This window comes from Pseudorca crassidens, chromosome 3 (genome assembly GCF_039906515.1).
Source record: "Pseudorca crassidens isolate mPseCra1 chromosome 3, mPseCra1.hap1, whole genome shotgun sequence".
In the NCBI taxonomy this organism is placed as follows: domain Eukaryota; kingdom Metazoa; phylum Chordata; class Mammalia; order Artiodactyla; family Delphinidae; genus Pseudorca; species Pseudorca crassidens.
The window spans coordinates 170,428,777-170,447,481 of NC_090298.1; the positions used below are offsets into that span (position 1 = coordinate 170,428,777).

The 18,705-nt window shown below is 61.5% G+C and overlaps 1 protein-coding gene across 7 annotated transcripts in view; it reads right to left on the reverse strand.

Annotated features, from left to right (window-relative positions):
- PIP5K1C (phosphatidylinositol-4-phosphate 5-kinase type 1 gamma) overlaps window positions 1-18,705 on the reverse strand; it is a 60,174-nt gene that overhangs the window by 5,881 nt on the left and 35,588 nt on the right. For 5 of the 7 annotated variants that reach the window (XM_067734315.1, XM_067734314.1, XM_067734313.1 and 2 more), the window contains exons 6-16: window positions 15,741-15,893; window positions 14,139-14,438; window positions 13,194-13,399; window positions 11,404-11,487; window positions 10,118-10,166; window positions 8,159-8,243; window positions 6,342-6,503; window positions 5,400-5,538; window positions 5,277-5,309; window positions 4,018-4,122; window positions 1,415-1,514 (exon numbers count right to left, since the gene is read on the reverse strand). In XM_067734315.1, coding sequence (XP_067590416.1) covers window positions 1,415-1,514; window positions 4,018-4,122; window positions 5,277-5,309; window positions 5,400-5,538; window positions 6,342-6,503; window positions 8,159-8,243; window positions 10,118-10,166; window positions 11,404-11,487; window positions 13,194-13,399; window positions 14,139-14,438; window positions 15,741-15,893 — 1,416 coding nt within the window. Of the gene's footprint in view, window position 1; window positions 1,515-4,017; window positions 4,123-5,276; window positions 5,310-5,399; window positions 5,539-6,341; window positions 6,504-8,158; window positions 8,244-10,117; window positions 10,167-11,403; window positions 11,488-13,193; window positions 13,400-14,138; window positions 14,439-14,640; window positions 15,597-15,740; window positions 15,894-18,705 lie in introns of those variants that run through there. The other 2 variants (XM_067734316.1, XM_067734311.1) reach the window with 2 other exon arrangements.

Consider the following 18,705-nt stretch of genomic DNA (forward strand, 5'->3'; position numbering starts at 1 on the left):
CGGGCCGGGCGGGCGGGGGAGGAAGCAAACAGAGGACAGGATGAAGTGACAGGATGAGGCCACAGGGATCTGGCAGGTGGTCAGGCAGGGAGGGCGCCGGGAGGGGCAGGTGAGCCGCTGGCCAAGCAGGAGGTGCGGGCAGGGGTCCCACTGGCTTCCTTCTCTGCTGCGCGGGGCCCGGCCGCCCACTCGGGGATTTCGGAACCCTGACGCACACGACAGGACACGGCCCCAGGGGCCACCTCCCCCAGATCCAGAGAGCGGGAAGCAACCAGCCCCGGCGGGAGCTGACGGCAGGTGGGGGGACACACAGGGTGCACTTGGTACCCTCCAGGCCAGGCAGGGCCGTGCCCTGGCAGCACTGGCTCGGGGAGCGAGAGCAGGGAGGCCGGTGTTAGTTACGAAGCAGCGATGCCAGCGGAAGGGCCAAGCTCACCCAAACAGGCCCCAAGGCCCAGCGCCGGGCAGGGGGCAGGCCCCGGCTCATTTTCCTGGGGCAGGGTCAGGGGTCAGAAGTGAAAATGAAGGTCCGGGAAGAGGATGGGCGGCTGGGCGCGTGTCTGGCCCTCTCTTTTGTAACTGGGACCATGTGATCCCTGAGCAGGGCCACCCAAGGGAGATGGCTCCAGGACCCACTATCGGGGGCTCCCTGGCCCCCGGGCACCCACTTCACCCAGGCTCCTGGTTCAGTTCCCTGCCCGCCCATGGGAGGTGTGTGGGGAAGGAGACCCCCAGCTCTGGAGAGAGGTCCCGGGTCCCCGGGGCAGGGCCCCTTCCTACTCTGACGGACGCCACCTCGTCCAGGAGCAGCTGTGCATCCTCATCCTGTGAAGTCGGCAGTGTGGAGCCCACCTGCCCCTCTCGGCAGGGCCCTGGCCTCCCTGAGCACAGAGCCCACCCTCCGCACCCACCACCCAGAGAGAGAAGGTGCGCGTCATGCCAGCCCACCACGGCCAGCCTGGGCTGCCCCGGGACCCAGGGCCTGGGCCTCCCCTCAGGCCAGCGGGGCCGAGCACTTGAGGACTCCAGATGTTTCCCGGGGCACCGCTGAAGACAGGGCCTTGGCTCGTGACCAGATGTGGTCATGAGGCCTGGGCCGGAGGGCCTGGGCTGGATGGTGAGGGACGGGGGTGCTCCCCAACACCTGAGTGTGAGCGTGCTGGCTGGGCACGTGGCCCTGAGTGTTGAAAGGTGAGCACACACGTGTGCCTGAGTGTGAGTGCACGTGCAGGTGGGCACAGGCGCCTTGAGTGTGCGACGTGTCAGCACGAGCCTGTGAGGGAGCAGTGTGCGCGTGTGTGAACGGGTGTGGGTGTAAGCACACGTGGGTTCGTACAGGCACGTGCGTGTGTGTGCACGTGTGAGCACAAGTGGTGGAGGGTCCGGCGACGGGAGGGATCCCGGGAGGACTTACAAAGTAGATGTCTGTGGCGGGCGCGTCCTCCTCGTCTGAGGCCTGGCTGGCAGTTTCCACTTCGACGGCAGCAGAGGCACAGGCCGGGGATGACCCCTCCCTGGGGACACGGGGAAGACACGGGAGTCCTGGCTGGGGGTGCTCTGGACAGCCCGCGCCTTCTCCAGCCCACACCCCAGGACCCTCCCTGCTCCGCACCATCCTTGACGCAGGGAGTCCAACTGCAGGGATGCATCCTGTCTGACACGTTCTAGTTCCCGCACAAAACAAACAGAACACCCCCAAGCACTGCTGCAGCCCAGGGAACAATGTGCCCACCCCCGAGCAGGCGGGCCCTTCCCCCTCTATTTGCTCAGCTTCACGCCTGTGGGCAGATCCCCGCCTCACCACTCACTTGCTGGGCAGCCATGAGGACCACGTTCTTTCTCGGAACCTCAGTTTCCTCATCTGTAAAGTGGGGACACATGGCACCTACCCCCGAGGGGCCAGAACCTCTTTCTCCTCTTTTCTGAGCACTTACTAGGTGCCAGGCCTGTCTGAGGGCCTTGTGTGAATGAACCCACCAAACTTCCACTCGGGAAGGGGGGATGCTGCTGCTGTCCTGTGTTACAGATGAGGAAACTGAGGCTCAGAGTGAAGGTGAGGAACATGCCCGAGGCCTTGGCTGGCGGCCATGTGACTGGTGACTAAATTTCACCTCCTGGATGAAATGACGAGTTCTGAGAAGAAAGAGCACCTGTAACCGTGCAGAACTGGTTCTCCAGTCACGTTTGAGGGCAACTTGTTTTGTAGGGCAAAGACTGAATGACATTTCCCACCGCGACACTTCAGTTAATGGCAAAAAAGCTGACAGTGGCAGGAACTGGTGCGTGTGTGTGAAATAATAGCGAAGTGCACCTGGGAACGTGTGCTGGGAGTGCTAAGTAAAGTCTCTAGAAATAGAACAGAAATTCTAAAAAGTATATAAAGCAAAAATTATGGGAAAGGCAAGAAGAACTGGATAAGGCAATTATAGAATTAAACAGCCCAAGCAGATAAGAGGCAAGTAAGGACATAAAGGAACCGATGACACCAATCAAGACACTGGACAGAAAAGGCTTGTAGAGAACTTTCCATCTTTTCACAGAGAAGACACTTTTCTCCCAAGTGTCCACGGACACTTAAAAAGGGAATTTTGGGGACTTCCCTGGTGGTGCAGTGGTGAAGAATCTGCCTGCCAATGCAGGGGACACGGGTTCGAGCCCTAGTCCAGGAATATTCCACATGCCGTGGAGCAACTAAGCCCGTACGCCGCAACTACTAGGCCTGCTCTCTACAGCCCGAGAGCCACAACTACTGAGCCCGCCTGCCACAACTACTGAAGCCTGCATGCCTAGAGCCCGTGCTCCGCAACAAAGAGAAGCCACTGCAATGAGAAGCCCGCACACCACAACGAAGAGTAGCCCCCGCTCACTGCAATTAGAGACAGCCCGCGCTCAGCAACAAAGACCCAACCCAGCCAAAAAAAAAAAAAAAAAAATAGCGTAATTTTTTGGCTGCATTGAGCGGCATGCGGGATCTCAGTTCCCCGACCAGGGATCGAACCCCTGCCCCCTGTAGTGGAAGCGCAGAGTCTTAACCACCGGGGAATTCCCCAAAGCGTAGACTTTTTTAGGCCATTTTCTTCAGCTTGAAACCTAATAAAGTTAGAAGTACCAAAAAGGTAAACAAAAAATCTTAAACACTTGAGAGACACCCCTAAAAAGCCTTAGTCCAGGGTCTCCCCCTCAGCACTGCTGACATCGGGCAGGTCATTCTCTGCTGGGGGCCATCCTGGGCGCTGTGGGGTGTGGAGCAGCGTCCCTGGCTCCCACCATGATGCTAAGAGTACCCCCGGTCATGACCACCAAAGATGTTCCCAGACACTGCCCACTCTCCCCTGAGGGCAAAATCACTCTCAAGTGGTTGAAAGCCACTATCTTAATTCAAAGAGGAAATAAGAAAAAAATCACTAACCATGCACATGTGAGTCAGTATAAAAGAACTGCTTCACGTCAAAACCCACGGGACACCGCAAAAGCAGTACTCAGAGAAAACTACATAGCCTTAAGGGCCTCATTATTAAAGAAAAAAAGGAATTTAAGCACTGGAAGAAAGAAACAAGTGAGAAAACAAACCAGAAGCAGCTAGAAAGAAGTCATTACTAGTGAGTTACAGTGAATGAAATAAAAACAAAACACAACAGGGGAAAAGGTAACTAAGTCCCCAACTGGTTCTTTGACAAGTTTGTAAGTTGCTGTCTCGCAAGCCCCAGCAAAGCTAAGAGGGCGAAGAGAGGAAGGGTGGGAGGGAAAGTAACCTCAGATGACAGGGCGGCTCTGAGCCCTGGAGGAGGCGACCCTTCCCTAAGTGCAAGACCCCCGCTGCTCCCGGCTTCACGCGCTCCCTTCCTCCCCATGCCCCACGCCCCGGAAGCCCCATTCCCGCCCCCAGCTTGCGGACTACTTTTCCCAGCCTGCCCAGCGGACAGCTGGCCACGTGACCACGCTCGACCAATGGGGCCAGAGCAGAACTGGAATGCAGGAACCAGGTAACGGGACCGCAGGGACTCGAGGGCCACTCACCCCGCATCTTCCTCTTTGGGGACCACGATTTCCACGCTGCACGGGGGCTCCACCTGCACCGTGATCTGCTGCAGGTCCTCCTCCACATGCGCCTCCTCCTGGGGCCTGGAGGCAATGGGAAGCCGCGCCTCAGTTTCCCTCCTCACCCCCCCCCACACCCCCAGGAGCACCAGCCGAGCTCCAGGCCGGTGCCAATTCCCAGTCCCGGTAACAAGCTGGTAGCCTCCACGAAGTGCTGTCTCCACGCACCATCAGACCAGGGCCCTGAGCCAGCCCAGCTCGCACCTGGTCCCTCTGGCTGTCATGCCCACCTGGGGGCTGCAAGAGTCCACCTGGGGCTATCCTGTGACTCTGGCACCAGCAGAGGCATAATGAGTGAATGGTGGCCTGCATCCCGCCCACCCCCTGGGGGCAGCTAGGCACCTGCCTGGGGCCTGGACTAGGGGGTGAGGTAGTTCTGGGGTTCCAGGCTGAGACCCGTGGTGCAGGTGGGTCAGAACATTGCAGCATCCAGACGTGCAGAATCTCTGGATGGCAACACCAGGGAGCAAAATGGTGGCTGGCATCAGAGCAGGTAGCTGGACAGAGGGGGATGCACTTTGCACCAAAGATGTTTTGTACCATGACTTTTTTTTCAACTGGCAGGAATTATCCCAAAAAAACTAATTACAGAAATGCCCTCTTCACTGCAGTCCTGTTACAAGATGAAACAACTGGGAACAACCCAAGTGTCCATGGCCCATTAGAGGGACGGCAACCAGCACATGCTCCACCTGCTCAGACAGGTGACCTTCTGCTGGTAGGTGACAGAGTAAGGGGCAGTGTGCCGCCCAGAGTGCACGCTGGTCAAAATGTGAGGAGAGACAGGCCCGAACGTGTGTCTGCTTGTATATTCACAAATATCTCCGGAAAGAGACAAAAACTCCGTCCGGGGGTTGCTCCCAGAAAGGGGAGCAGGCATGGGGCAGGGGGAAACATCTTAACTATTTTCCTTTTTGTATCTCTTAGAATAAAAATATTAATAAAAAGAGAAAGAAGAACCAACAGGCACGTGTGGGAGCAGGGTCCTCTGGGCAGCCAGGTGGGAGACAGACACAGAATCACCTGAGATATCATGCGGTCTAGAGCCTGACTTGAATCTGTGCCCGGAAAGCAGTGGTCACAGACGAAGGGCTCCGGGTGGGGAAAGCGGGGGATGGACTGGGGCGGGCGGGCGGGCGGGGGAGAGAAAGAGGGAGAGGGCTGGGGTCTCAGCTCACCGGCCATCCTGTCCGGAGGACTGCGTGCGCCGCCTGCAGAGAGACCACAAGGAGGTGGGAGAAGTGGGGCGAGGCCCTGCCCACGCACAGCCCCCCGCGGAGGGACACGTTTGGTCTGCTCACCTGTACCGTGGCTGCTCTGATGTCTCCGAGGGGGACCGCTCTGGGATGGAGAGGGACGTGGAGGACAGGGTCGTGGCGATGGAGGCGGTGGTGGCCTCCTCGAAAGAAGGCGGTGTGCAGGGCAGGAGGTCTGGCCGGCCTGTGGCGAGGAGTGGGTGGGCACTTGCGGGGGCCTGGGAGGCCTCTGGGCTCCACCTACAACTCGGCTCACCCTCTACCACCCATGCCCCCTACTCCCACCTGCCACCCCACACTGTCGTCCCTGCCAGCTTTAAGCGGGCAGATGTGCTCCAATTTCCCCCTGGCATAAGACCTTCCAGTAGCTTCCCACTGCTCTCAAACTGAAATCCGAACCCCTCCCTTCGGCCCCCAGGGGGTCCTGCTCCACAGGCCTCACCTGCCCTCTCCCCCCTCCCGCTCTGCTCCAGACATACAGGCTCCTTGCTGTGCCTCCCACACAACAGGCTAGGCCAGGTCACACCCCAGGGCCTCTTGCACAGGCAGCTTCTCCCTTCCTTGATGCTCTTCCACCAGCCCCTCCCTGCCTGGAATCTCTGACCCAGGGGACGGGAGGGACCTTCCAGAACATCAGGCCCAACCCCATCAAGTACTTCATCCCTCCAGGTCTCTGTGCACCTCTGATGTGAAGGGAGCCTGTCACCTCTGGGGCGTGGGTTGCGGGGGGTGGGGGTGGGGGTGGGCGGGGAGGCAAAGTCTATGCTCAACCTTCACTGTGGCTCTTCCGGGGGCCCCGTCCCAGCTGCTCCCCACTTCCCAGCTGGGTTCCAGTCACCGCCCCTTCCCATCCAGGCTAGGCCCAGCTGCAGGGGCTGCTTCCTCCTGTTGGACTGCTGCTGTTGCTCCCTGAACCCCTCCCTTCCCAGCCCCCCAGGGACGACGCCTTGGCCCAGGGGCCCCCTTATCTCCCAACCGCCTGCTCACCTTCATCCTCCAGCGTGGGGTAGCTGCGGGCCCCCCGCAGGTCGTACTGCGCGTCCTCCCGCTCGCTGGGGATCTGGCTGGCCGAGAAGGCGGCAGTGGGCCCCAGGGGCTTGACGGCCAGCAAGGCACCGCGGCCCTTCTTGGACGGCGAGGACTTGAGGGCTGCAGAGGAAGGGCGGTTGGTGCTTGGGTGGCAGCACCGAGGCCGGGCCCTGCAGCCCCCTGTGCCTCCGTTGTACAAAAGCCTGGCTGCCACCCCCCCACCCCGCCCCACCTCCAGCCTGTCCCCCAGTGCTCTTCACTCTTGGTGGAGAAAGCCTGCCCTGCTTTCCACCCGGCTTGCCTCGGGAGGTGCCAGGAGCCCCAGGTACCTGTCCTGCCCGTCAAGAGAGATGGGACGAGCCCCCGGGGATCCAGCACTCCCACCCCGGCCCCCAGAAACAGCAGCAGACCAGCAGCTACCAACATCTGCCACGCACTCTGGGGCCTCACCCACTGTGTCGCAGCCCACCCGGCCACGGCCCCGCCGCTGACATGGAAGTCAAGGCCTGGGACAGTGGGGCTCAGCACCAAGGGTCTGGCTCCCATGCAGGCTGCAATGGCCTGGGGAACGCAGCTCAGCTCTCGGGGCCCCCAAGTCCTTGTCTGCAACATCAGGGTCAGGGGAGGCGGGTAAACCCCGAGACGCCCTCTGCGCCCCGTCAGGACCTGTCACCACCCTCTCCCAGCGGGCCCTGTGACCTCTGCCCCCAGCATGGCAAGCTTAGCTCCCGCATACAGTAGGCGCTCGGTTTGCCTTAGGTACAGCCATCCAGTCCCTGGAGGCCGGCACTCCCTGGACCACAGCACCCTGAGAAGGTTCCAGGAAGAGATGTACTGGTAAAGGTTAACAACCGGCTCTCTGGGGACAGAGGCTGGGTTTGTGGTATTTGCCGATTTCCATGGTGTAAACGGTCCCTCCACAGTCAACCTCAGCGTACAACTAGATGTCACAGAACGTGGAGCTGTGCCAAGAGCCAGCTGCAGGTGACCGGCACTGGCTCATGGCCCGCACACATCTGGCCCAGGCAGTGAGAGCAGCCCCCCAGCTGAGAGCCAGACACTGGGCCTGCCCCTTCCCACTGCCTGCGTGGAGCCCCCATGGAGTGCAAGGCCTAGACAGTAAGGCGCACACCAAGACCACCCCCACGCCCACAGACGCTTACTGAGCACCTACTGTGTGCCAGGCCCCGAGCTGGACGCTGGGGACGTGGAGTGACCAGAGTGAACAAGCACCCTGCCTTTTGGGGGTAAGTGAGGGGTTGGGGGGGGCCGACGACAGACACGTAGGGAGAAAGACCCCTTCAGGCCCCATGTGGGGTCCGGCCTGGGGTGCACCAGGGTCTGTGACTCTGGAGGCCCAGCACGGACATGGGACCTCCAGAGGCCACCATGGGCCATGGCCACCACGATTGCCCTGCGCCCTCCCCGACGACGCCCAGTTGGGCTGATGACTGGCCGGCTTCCGTGTGGCAAGGTCCCGTTTCCTTGGCAACGGTGCTTCCCCACTGATCGCGTGCGTAAACAAACCTCCCCCTCCTGGCTCTGTACAGATGGGGAAACTGAGGTGCGGAGGGGGCATCACTTGCTCAAGGCTGCGCGGGAAGGAGAGGACTGGGACTGGGCGGGCGCCACTCCCACTGCCCTGTGCCCTGGACCAGGTCCCCGCCTGAGGCCCAAGGCTGGCTGAACACAGGACCAGCGCTCCAGGTTTACCCTGCCCTTGATCTTCCGCCCTCTTCCCTCCACGCCCCCACCCAGAGGGCCTGGGCACTCACAGGAGTTCTTCCGGAAGACCGTGTTGCTCATGAACTTGAAGAAGCGCTCGGCGTAGAAGCTGGGTCGGTGCACAGAGATGGTGTCCTGGGAAGGGAAGTAGGGGCCCGAGGGCAGGCAGGTGTGAGCGCTGTGGCCCCATGGAGGCTCCCGTGTCAGGGGCGGGATGTAGCCTCTGTGGGGAGGGGACCCAAGGAGCAGGTAGGGACAGGGAAGCAGGAAGGTGGTTTCCTAATAATCGCATCTGTAATTTTAACTTTTTGAACCATGTTTCAAAGAGGTAAACAGGTAAGTATCAAAATCAAGAAACCGGAAAGAATCTCTAAAGCAAGGGTAGGGGAGAGCACGGCCCGTGCCTGCTTCGAAAGCTGGGTTGCAGGCCTGTCCCTGTGGCTGAGGGAGGCTGGTGTCCTCGGGGCAGGCAGGCCCGGCGTCCTGCACTCAGGTGGGGGCGGCCCTGGCCACGCACTGCTCCTCATCTGTGCCACGCGGAGACTGGAGGCTGCCGGCCTCGTCAGGATGTAGGGACGTGAGGCAGGGAGCCCGGCACACGGTCGGGGCGCGATACGGGCTGGGCCCCTGGACGGACACCCTTGCTGTCCTTGGGATCCAGTCTCCTCACCCGCTATGGCACGGTCTCCCTAGCACTGCTGACAGCAGGCCGGTCGTTCTCTGGGGGCCGTCCTGGGCACTATGGGGTGTGGAGCAGCATCCCCGGTCCCCACCCACTCGATGCCAGGAGCCCCCCAGTGTGACCGCCACAGATGTCCCCTGACACCGCCCGGTGTCCTCCCCCGGCTGTAACATAACAGAACCCATTTGGACATGTGGCCTCCCACAATGAACGCTGCACTCTATCCTTGCCTGCGTGGAGGCGTGGCCACATGGCCACATGACCACGTTCTGGCCGATGGCTGGCGAGCTGAGATGAGCTGAGATAACGGAAGAGTCTCTCCGCCCTGAGAGGAAGGGCGCCCCTCCCTCCGGCTGGGGCCAGGGGCTGAGGACAACGCCTGGGGGTGTGCAGCAACACACAGGAAGAACCTGGCCCCCAACACTGAGGGCCATCCTACTGGCCCCAGGATGCTCACACCTGGACGGTTACTTCCATCAACATTTGAGGCTCCTGGGGAGTCGACCCAAATCCTCTGATGGGGGTTGCGGCCGCCCAGCTGTAACCTGGACCTTCTCAGCGCTTATTCCGGAAGGTCCCCCAGACCCTCCAAACGCTGAGTGGTGGGCGGGCTAGTTAGGAGGCTGGATTTTACAGACTGCAGGCACACACACAGCCCTTAGCACTGAGTGAGAGCTGGCCTGCGGGGGGCGGGGGGGCCCATGGGAGGAGAGGCCTCCGCCTGAGGGTCCACAGCTGGACCAGGGGTGCGCAGGCTGCCTCGGGCCCACAGGCAGGCTCTGTTTAGCCCCAACTCTTGGTCCTCACAGTCTTTTACATTCTGAAGTAATTCACTGCAAGTGTTCACGGGTTGGCTGCGCTCACAGGAAAACATGAATTTCAAGCTTTTCTCAAATAACTGAGCCGGTCCATCTAAGCAGGCCCCACCCCCATGGGGCAGCAGGGGTCAGAGTTGTGCAGTATTGCCCCCAGGGTGCAGCTGGGGCCCAAGACGCCCTCCACATCACACGTTCCCAGAATGCTCTCTGCCTGGCCGGCCCCTGACTCTCCGGGTCAGCCTGTCCTTGGGAATCCTTCCCACTCAGCTCGGGGCCCCCCGACCCGCTCCAGGAAGCCTTCGTGTACCACTCACGGATGGCTCGGACCCCTCGTTGAGGATCCTGCAGCTGCCTTGCTTCCTCATCTCAGCCCTGACCCCTTGGCCCATGACTGTGGCTCCAGAAAGGGGGACGCATCTCTCAGCTCTTTAGCACCTGTGCCTGGCCCAGGGAGACGGTCAGTGCGTTTGTGGACGGATGGACGGAATGAACGAACAAATGATGCTCACCCCATCATGGACGAGAGCCTTCCAGGTGTGTTCCAGCTTCTTGATGAACCTGCAGAGAAGAAAACGCCCAGAACGTCAGCCAAACCTTCAGGTCCAGGGGTTCTCTTCTGGGCAAGCCCATTCCAGTGGACACTGTTGATATCTAGGGACGTTTGTGGTTAGCACGGGTGGGAGTGTTCCTGGCATCAAGGGGGTAGAGGAGTCCTGGTCTAGAGCAATGAGGCCACCTGTTGCATCAGCCAGAGGCCACCTCCCCTTTCCTGCCCCCTTGACCGCCCCCCCCCCCACCTGCTGGCTGCTCCCACCACATTCTCTGGGGGTGGCAGTGGAAAGGTCGTGGTACATAGCCCCCCGTGCGGGACAGAGCCCACCCTTCCTCTCTCCCACGGGCCAGGCTGAGCCCGGCCCCTCGCTGCTGGAGTGAGCGCCCTGCACCATGACCCCCAGCTAGGCCCCGCCTGACACCGGGGCTGGGGAGAATGTTGCCTCCTCCAGGCAGCCTTCCTGGACACCTCTAGGCTGCAGGGGGAAGGAGCCCCTCCCTTGGCACACACCTCCGCCTCAGGGTGAGCTCCCCTCGCCCCACCCGGGGCCTCTGCAGAAACCCTGGAGCTGCCTGCTCCTGCTCCAAACGGGAGGGAGACGCCTGCAGGGGGTGGGGTCAGCCCTCAGGAGAGGAAACAGGCTGCAAACATCAGCCGTCTGATGGGCAAGAGGTGACCAGCAGGCAGAGGAGTCACCCAACGCCAAGTGGAGTTCCCGGCATGGGGTGGGGTGTGGACGGGAAAGGGGGACCGCCACGGCCACAACCTGCCTGTCACGCCTGGACTGTGTGTAACTCCTTTGATAAAAAACTAACAAGAGACGCTCACTGCTGTAAGCGTGCAAAGCACAAGGCACGGGTAACGGAGCTGCCCGTCACCCAAGAGCATCTGGTTCCTTCGGCTACACCACGCTCGTGTCCACACTCGAGACCACACAGCACACGGCATCGGCTGTGAGCATTTATTTCTGGAAGTGTAGGAACCTTCCAGAGATGTTGCGCTTCCCAGCCACAGGGTGTTTCCGTCTTGCTCTGTTCCGCCCAGCACTTGGCACACGGCAGGGCCCACAGTCAGTCAGCTGGCGACACCTCACCCACCACCCAGCCCTGCACTGGCCCTGACCGGGCTCTCACTGGGGAGTGGGGAGACAGGGTGGGGGCAGGCACCCACCCGTGGGACCGCAGGCTGGAGGGGGCACGGGCTCCCACCTGGAGGACCACAGGATGGGGGGCGGGCACCCACCTGTAGGACTGCAGGATGTCGATGATACCAATGTGTAGCAGAAGCCGCTCCCCGCGGCCGTTCACAGCGGGGATCCCGCCCATCCTGGGGAAAGGGGTCGAGAGTATCAGCACCTGCAGAGCTGCCTCAGGGGCAGGCCTGCCTGTCAGGGGCACAGGTTGGAGGTGGCCTGGAGCCCCGAGCCTGGGGCCCTGGGCCTGGTCTGGGACTTGCAGGGACAGAGATGGAGGGAGACGCAGGCAGGACTGATGGGGCCTGGGGCTTGAGGATCCACACGCTCCCTGTAGATGGCAGCCTGGCTGGACCCTCAGAGGGGGTCCAGGCACCTGGGAACCCCACCCTGGTGAGGGGTCGAGCAGCTCTTCTGGCCAGCTCACCAAGTCAAAGCTGGAGGCCACAGGGTGCAGAGGAGTCCCGGCCATGAGACCCAGATGTGCGCACACCCACACGTGCACATGCGGAACTTGCACACACACGTAGGCACACGCACACATGCCCGCATGTGCACGTGCAGGCTCCCGGGCAGGACCAGGCTTCCAGGTACAACCTGGAGAGTTAATGGCCTCATGCAGCCCCAGGCTGAGCCTGCCCCGCGCACTTAGCGAGGTTGCACGATGCAGCAGCTGTCCTGCAGTCATTAGGGCCCCAGAGGCTCTGCCAGCCACACTCCACACCCGAGCTCACCTGCACGCCCTGCCATCTCGCCTGGCCTGGCACCAACCCTACGAACGCCACACGGCTGAGCTCCGGGCCAGCTCGTGTCCTCCCAGCCTCAGCCCAGTCAGGGCCCTTCAGCTGGCGGCCCAGTGTGGTGGCCAGGCCGGGGTCAAGCCTCGGCCCGTCCCCCAGCTGGCTGTTGCACCCTGACGGCTAGCCCCACCTCTGAGCCTCCTTTTCCCAGCTGAAGACATGGGGATGCCACCCTCCTCCTCCAGGGCCCCCTACCCCCCAAGGACTGAACAGGGTCCGGAAATGGAGGGTGCCGCCAGTTCCCGGCATGGTCAATGCCTGGTGATGAGGGGACAATCGTGACACCTGTCCACAGCAGCCGTTTCCATCTGGGGCGACTCTGTCCTCAGGGGACAGTGATGCTGTCTGGGGACATGTGTGGTTGTCACGACTGGAGGGCAGGGATGCTGCTCCACCCACCACAGTGCTCAGGACGCCCCAGAGAAAGTGACCCGACCCTGAACGTGAGAAGCACAGGGTGGGTGGTAGGGATACTCTGTGAGTATGTCAGCGACCGCGCCCAAGCCCCCAGGGCAGGACCAGGTCGGCCAGGTGGTGGGTGGGGTCAGGGGACGCACTCCTCTCTGGACCCGGTCACCCCTCACTGCCGCCTGGCATCGCCAGGGAAGGACCGTTCTCAGCCCTGCCCCCGGTGGGTCCCGGGTTTGGTATCTTCCACCTTCTCCGGGGCCGTCTTTCAACACTTTTCCAGCTTTGCTGCCTACGGTGGCGCTTTAACCCACCCTGGGGCCCAGCGGGAGGGAAGGGGATCTGTGCTTCCCACAGGGATGGCCAATGACCTCCATCTACTGACTGACTGATCTGGACGCCCTGGTCAGAACACCTGGCCGCAGCTGTGTGTCTGCCGTCCACCCCTCGGGGCACGGGGGGCTGGGGGATGGGTAGGCGCTGCTGTCCGCTTGACAAACCAGGAACAGGCCAGACCCTGGACTCGGTCGTATCCCTCTCACCTTCCTCACGACTCCCCCCGCCCGCTTCTCGCCTGGCAAGGGGGCCGGGGCAGAGATGAGAACGGGAAGCCCCCGAGCCCCGCCACCTACGTGTCGTCCGTCTCGATGGCCTCCCCGCGCGCGGCCCCGCCCTGGATGGACTCCATGGCCGTGGAGTAGAGCGCCTTCTGGCCCAGCGGCCGCTTCTCGTCAGCGGTGCTCTGGGCGCCCTCGGCCTGCCGCTCACGCTCCTGCTGGTCGATGTTGTGCACGCCCAGGAGCAGGCTGTAGTCCATGATCTTGAAGCTCTCCAGCACCTGTGGGGCCGGGGGTCAGGGGGAGGCGCCAGCTGCCCCCCAACCCCCACACCCCACCCCCATCTGGGTCTGTGTCCACTCAGTCCCCACAGCCAGGTGGGAGGCCCCATCCTCATCCCACTGGGGACCCCAGCGGTGGGCCTGGGGCACAGCTTCTGACTCGAGGCCAGGCCGCCCTGGCCCTGGTTCAGGAGCCCGGTTCTCTGGTCACCACTCCTGCTGCAGGCCCCAAGATGCAGCCCAGGACGGGGACACCCAGGCCCTGGGGGTGGGCTCTTGAAAGCCGTGGGGCCCTGAGGTGTCTGGTGGTTTTCTGGGGAGGGGTCTGGGAGCCAGGGTGCAGAGGGGACCCTGGAGGACCCAGGCCTGGCCTGAGCCCTGCCAGGCCTCCGTATCCTCGCCTCTGAGGCCGAAGGGGGCGCGGGCAGACTGCAGTTGCAAGGCCTGCTAAGGGCCTGGCGGGTTTTCTTTTTTCCTAAGAAGCACCTGCCCATGGAGGGCAGCTTGGAGCCCGCACAAGCCTGATCTGAGGTGCGCTGTAAGGTGAGGGCCCTCCCTGAAAACACCAGGCTGCTCCTGGGGCTTTGTTTCGGCAGCAGGAACGCAGCCTGAGGTGGGGCTGGGGCAGGGAGGGAGCGCGTATCTCGAGCTCACACTGCGTCCCCACTTTACAGGTGGGAAAACCGGGTCTCAGAGATGGAGGCCCCGTAATCACGGCCCCGGCCAGGCCCCTCCTCACCAGGCAGTCGCGCTGCAGCGTCTTGACGAGCGCGGAGAAGGTGTCGGCGTCGAGCATGAGCCCCTCAGGCATGTCCTGGATGAAGTCCAGGTCTTTGTAGGTGGGGATGCTCTTTTCCTTCTCCTTCTTGCTGGCCCGCCGCTTGTACGTGGAGCCCTTGAGGTCGAACTTGAGGTGCATCCTGACCACGCGCGGCAGCACGTTGTTCATCACCACCACGCGTATGTTCTTCCCGCCCGACTGCACACAGTACAGTCCGTAGAACTTGGGCAGCAGCGTCCGTGGGTTCTGGTTGAGGTTCTGGGGAGGAGAGGGTCACTGGAGATGACGCCGGGAGCTGTGCCCGCAGCCTGCACGGCACCCTGTCTGCCCCACAGATCTCAGGCCAGAGGCCACCTCCTCAGGAAGCCCACCCTGACCACCTCTCCCAGGCTCGTCCCTCTCTCCACGCCCCCAGCACCCTGACTGTACAGCCAGCCAGATGAGTTCGCCATCACCCCACCTGGAAGAGCCAGGAGGATCTGTTTCTACAGAGTCAGGCCCAGCGAGAGACAGCCTTTCCATAAAGGGCCCCAGGGGATGCTGCCGAGGTGTCTGGGCCTGGCTTCCCACCAGGTCAGACCCAGGTGTCCCACCTCCCCAGCCCAAACTGGGGGGATGGCGGGCATGGCCTCCAGGCGTGTCCAGGGCAGGGGTCAGCAAACTCCGGCCCGAGGGCCAAATCCAGGCCACTTGTCTTTGTACAGTCGGGAGCTAAGAATGGTTTTACATTGTTAAAAAAATAAAAGAAAAACAGCGTCCTGTGACATGTGAACATTACGTAAAGTGCTCACGTCAGTGTCCAGAAGAGAAGCTTTACTGGCACTCGGCCATGGCTACTGGCTCTCGCCTCGTCTGTGGCAGCTCTCTCGCTGCCACGGCAGAGCTGAGCCGTGGAGACAGAGGCTGTCACTCACAAAGCTGAAAATGTTTACTGTCTGGCCCTTTATAGAAGAAGTTTGCTGACCCCGTGAGCTAGGGGAGCCGGGGGTCTCACCCAAGATCATGCACGGCTGGGGTGGGTGGTGCACCCCACAGGGAGAGATGGGTCACGACCTGTGCAGAGCTGCCCGGGGCCTCTGCCCCTGCCCACATCTGTGTGTGTATCAGGACCCCCGCTACTGCAGGCCAGCAAGTCTGAGGCTCCTGCTCCCACCCCCGCCCAGCGGCCCAAATGCCAGCTGGCAGCCAGGCCCACCTCCCCAGCGCCTCTCTGAGTCACCGGCTGTTGAGACACGAGGCGCGAAGCCATGATTTCTAGGACCCGTGACTCAGGGCAGTGGGCTGGGGGGATGGCCAACAGGGCCCAGATGGCTGTTCCTGCCTGCCACGTGAGGGGGTCCTGCGGGTGGGGCTCAGTGACCCAGGACGGCCTGCCTGGAGGGGATGGTGCCCAGGGTGGGTGGTGCCGGGGTGTGTGTGCGGGGGGGAGGGAGATGCCGGTGCCCGGGGGTGGGGGGTAGTGCTGGTGTGGGGGGACTAGTGCCCACGGCTCCTCGGGCAGAGGGAGGAGGAGGGTGTGAGGTCGGGGGCGCTGGGGCTGGAGGGGCACGGCGCTCCCACCATGTAGTAGCCGGGCAGCAGCTTCTGCAGGAACTCGGCCTCCTTGTGCATCACCGTCTTGATGATGAACTCATCGTCGCTGGTGACGTAGAACAGGGAGCCGCTGGCACCAGGGTTGGACAGCTCGATGAGCGGCTCATTACACAACGAGTACTGAAAAGGGGGGCAGCGAGTGGGCGAGGTGCTCACCAATCCCCACCCCCCCAGGGGCCCAGGGGCTGGCAGGCAACCCCGAAACTGGTCACCGTCAGCTCCATTTTACAGACAAGGCCACTGAGGCTTGGAGAGGGGGACGGTCTCGCCCAAGGCCACACAGCAAGGATTTGAGCCCGGGCTAAGCCTGCAGCCTCAGTGCTGACCCACTAGAGTGTGTTCCCTCTCCTGTGAGGGACAGACACCTGGCCATATGGGGAGCCGACACACCTGGCCACGACTTGCCTCCCAGCCTCCCTGCAGCTACGACGGTCAGCTCTGACCCGTGAGCCGTAAGCACAGGCTGCCGCGTGGGACTTGGGAGAGGCTCTCTAAACGGGTGGCAGGAGCTGGCGCACCTCCTGTCTGAACCCCTCTCTCCTCCCCACCTGGAACCCCGCAGCCGCACTGGACCACGTGGTGACCTTGGGGGTGGAAGCCCAGCACCGGGAACGGCAAAAACAGAAGCTGCGTGCCTGGTGAGCAGCCCCACCCCGGCCCCCCGGACACCCTGGCCCCTCCCACCTCTCTTCCCCACCTCCTAGTCCCTGACACCCACGTTCCACCTCCGCGATCACTGCCCATCGTCCCCGCGCACCCCCTCCGCACCATTAGATGGTAAGTTCTAGGGAGACAAGGATATCTACATGATTTGTTCACATAACAAAAGGGGTTCCCAGCACATACTTCAGTGCCTGGCACAGAGTAGATGCTCACTTGTTAAGCAAATGAATGAAAAGCAAGGCCTGCAGGCCTTTTCAGCTGAGTCAATGAAGTACTTTTTAGAGTTGAGGCTGTCTGGGTCAGGTTTTCTGTCTCTTGCACCCCCCAAATCCTAACTGAGTACCGCTGGTATACACAGCGTGGAGGACGGGCCCCCTTTCCTATCCACAGAGAAAAGCAGGGAGACAGACACAGGACCCCACTGCCCTAGGCCCAGCTCCTGGATACAACTACACCTGACGCCACAGCTGCCCCTGGATGTTCAGGCCCCTAAGCCAAAGGCTACCCTGTGTCCACAAGCACTAGGTGTGGGGGTGCTCACAGTCGGAGCCCACTGACAGTCAACCCTGGATCCCACCCGCCATCACCCCTTCCGAGCACGGAGCAGGACTGCACTGCCTGGCTTCTCTGGGGTGGGGTGACGCTGTCTGACAAGCACTGGCCAGTGAGCTGTGAGCACAAGTGGTGGGTCATCCCCAGGTTGGAAGATGTAAATGCTGCTGTGTGCCTTCCAGAACTCTCCCTCTGCCTCGGAGGCCAGACGTTTGGGGTGGGAGCTGCTTCATCAGCCTAGTGTGCCAGTGATGAGCACAGCCCCTAGTCAACCCAGGGCGGACACAGAGTGTGAGCAAAAAACACACCACTGTCATTTTAGGCCACACGGATGCAGGGGTCTGTTTCTTACCCGGCATAATCTGCTCCGTGCTGACTGATACATGCTGTTCCCAGTGCTCCTGTTTCTCACGTATTACTGACTCTCAGGAGCACCAGCAGAGGCAGACTCAGGTCCAAAGGAGGAGAGGGGCCTTCCTCAGTCCCTTGACCAAAAGCCAACTGCCACTTTCTCAGTACTACCTGACACCCAAGCATATTTCCATGCACCCCCTGGTCTGCTGGTGCCTGACCTCAGCCTTGAGGGGTAGGAGCCGGCAGTTTTATTGCCCCCACTCAGTGTGATGGAGGCAGAAGCCAGCTCATACGGCAGTCAGCACAGTCAGGATATGCCAGCTAACAAGCAGCCCCCAGACAGCACTCACAGTGCATCTGCTGTGGGTCAGCTGGGGCTGTGTTCTTCGCTGTCACTCAGGGGCCCAGGCGGGGGCCACCCCAAGTGAGGCACTAACACTTCCGGCATCTCTCCTGGAGTGGTGGGGGGACAGTCAGTCCAGCCCAGTCTTAGCACCGGGGACACAGCAGTAAACAAAACAGTCCAAATCCTTGGCTCCTGGAGCTGACATTCTTTTTTTTTTTTTTAATTTATTTTATTTTTAGTTTTGGCTGTGTTGGGTCTTCATTGCTGTGCACGGGCTTTCTCTAGTTGTGGTGAGCGGGGGCTACTCTTCACCGTGGTGCGCGGGCTTCTCATTGCGGTGGCTTCTCTTGTTGTGGAGCAGGGGCTCTAGGCTCGCGGGCTCAGTAATTGTGGCGTGTGGGCTTCAGTACTTGTGGCTCACAGGCTCTAGAGCACAGGCTCAGTAGTTGTGGCACACGGGCTTAGTTGCTCTGCAGCATGTGGGATCTTCCTGGCCCAGGGCTCTAACCCGTGTCCCCTGCATTGGCAGGCGGGTTCTTAACCACTGTGCCACCAGGGAAGCCCTGGAGCTGACATTCTAGTTGAAGCCAGACAGATAAATAAAGTAATACACAGTGTGTCAGATGGTGACAAAGGGCACAGAGAAACATCCCTCGGTTGAAAGGCAGACGTGCTGGAGGCAGTTACGGTGATCAGGTGGCCAGGAAAGGTGTGTCCCCTGAGGAGCCAACATCGAGCAAAAGAATGTGACTGAGCCTGTGCAAAGGCCCTGAGCGCGTGCAGATGGTGGAGGACAGCATAGGGAGGAGGCCGGGTGGCCAAGGGGATGGTGCAGCGGAGTTCGGTTGGGAAGGGAACCAAGGAGGCCAACCTTTATTCCGAGTGCGGGGACAGCTAGGGAGTGACATGGTGTGATCTGTGCCTTAAGAGGCCCCTCTGGACTTTGGGGGTGCGAGCCCGACGGGGTGCCCAGGTGGGCGGGGCGGGGGCTGGCCAGGGGCATCGGTGGAGGACGAG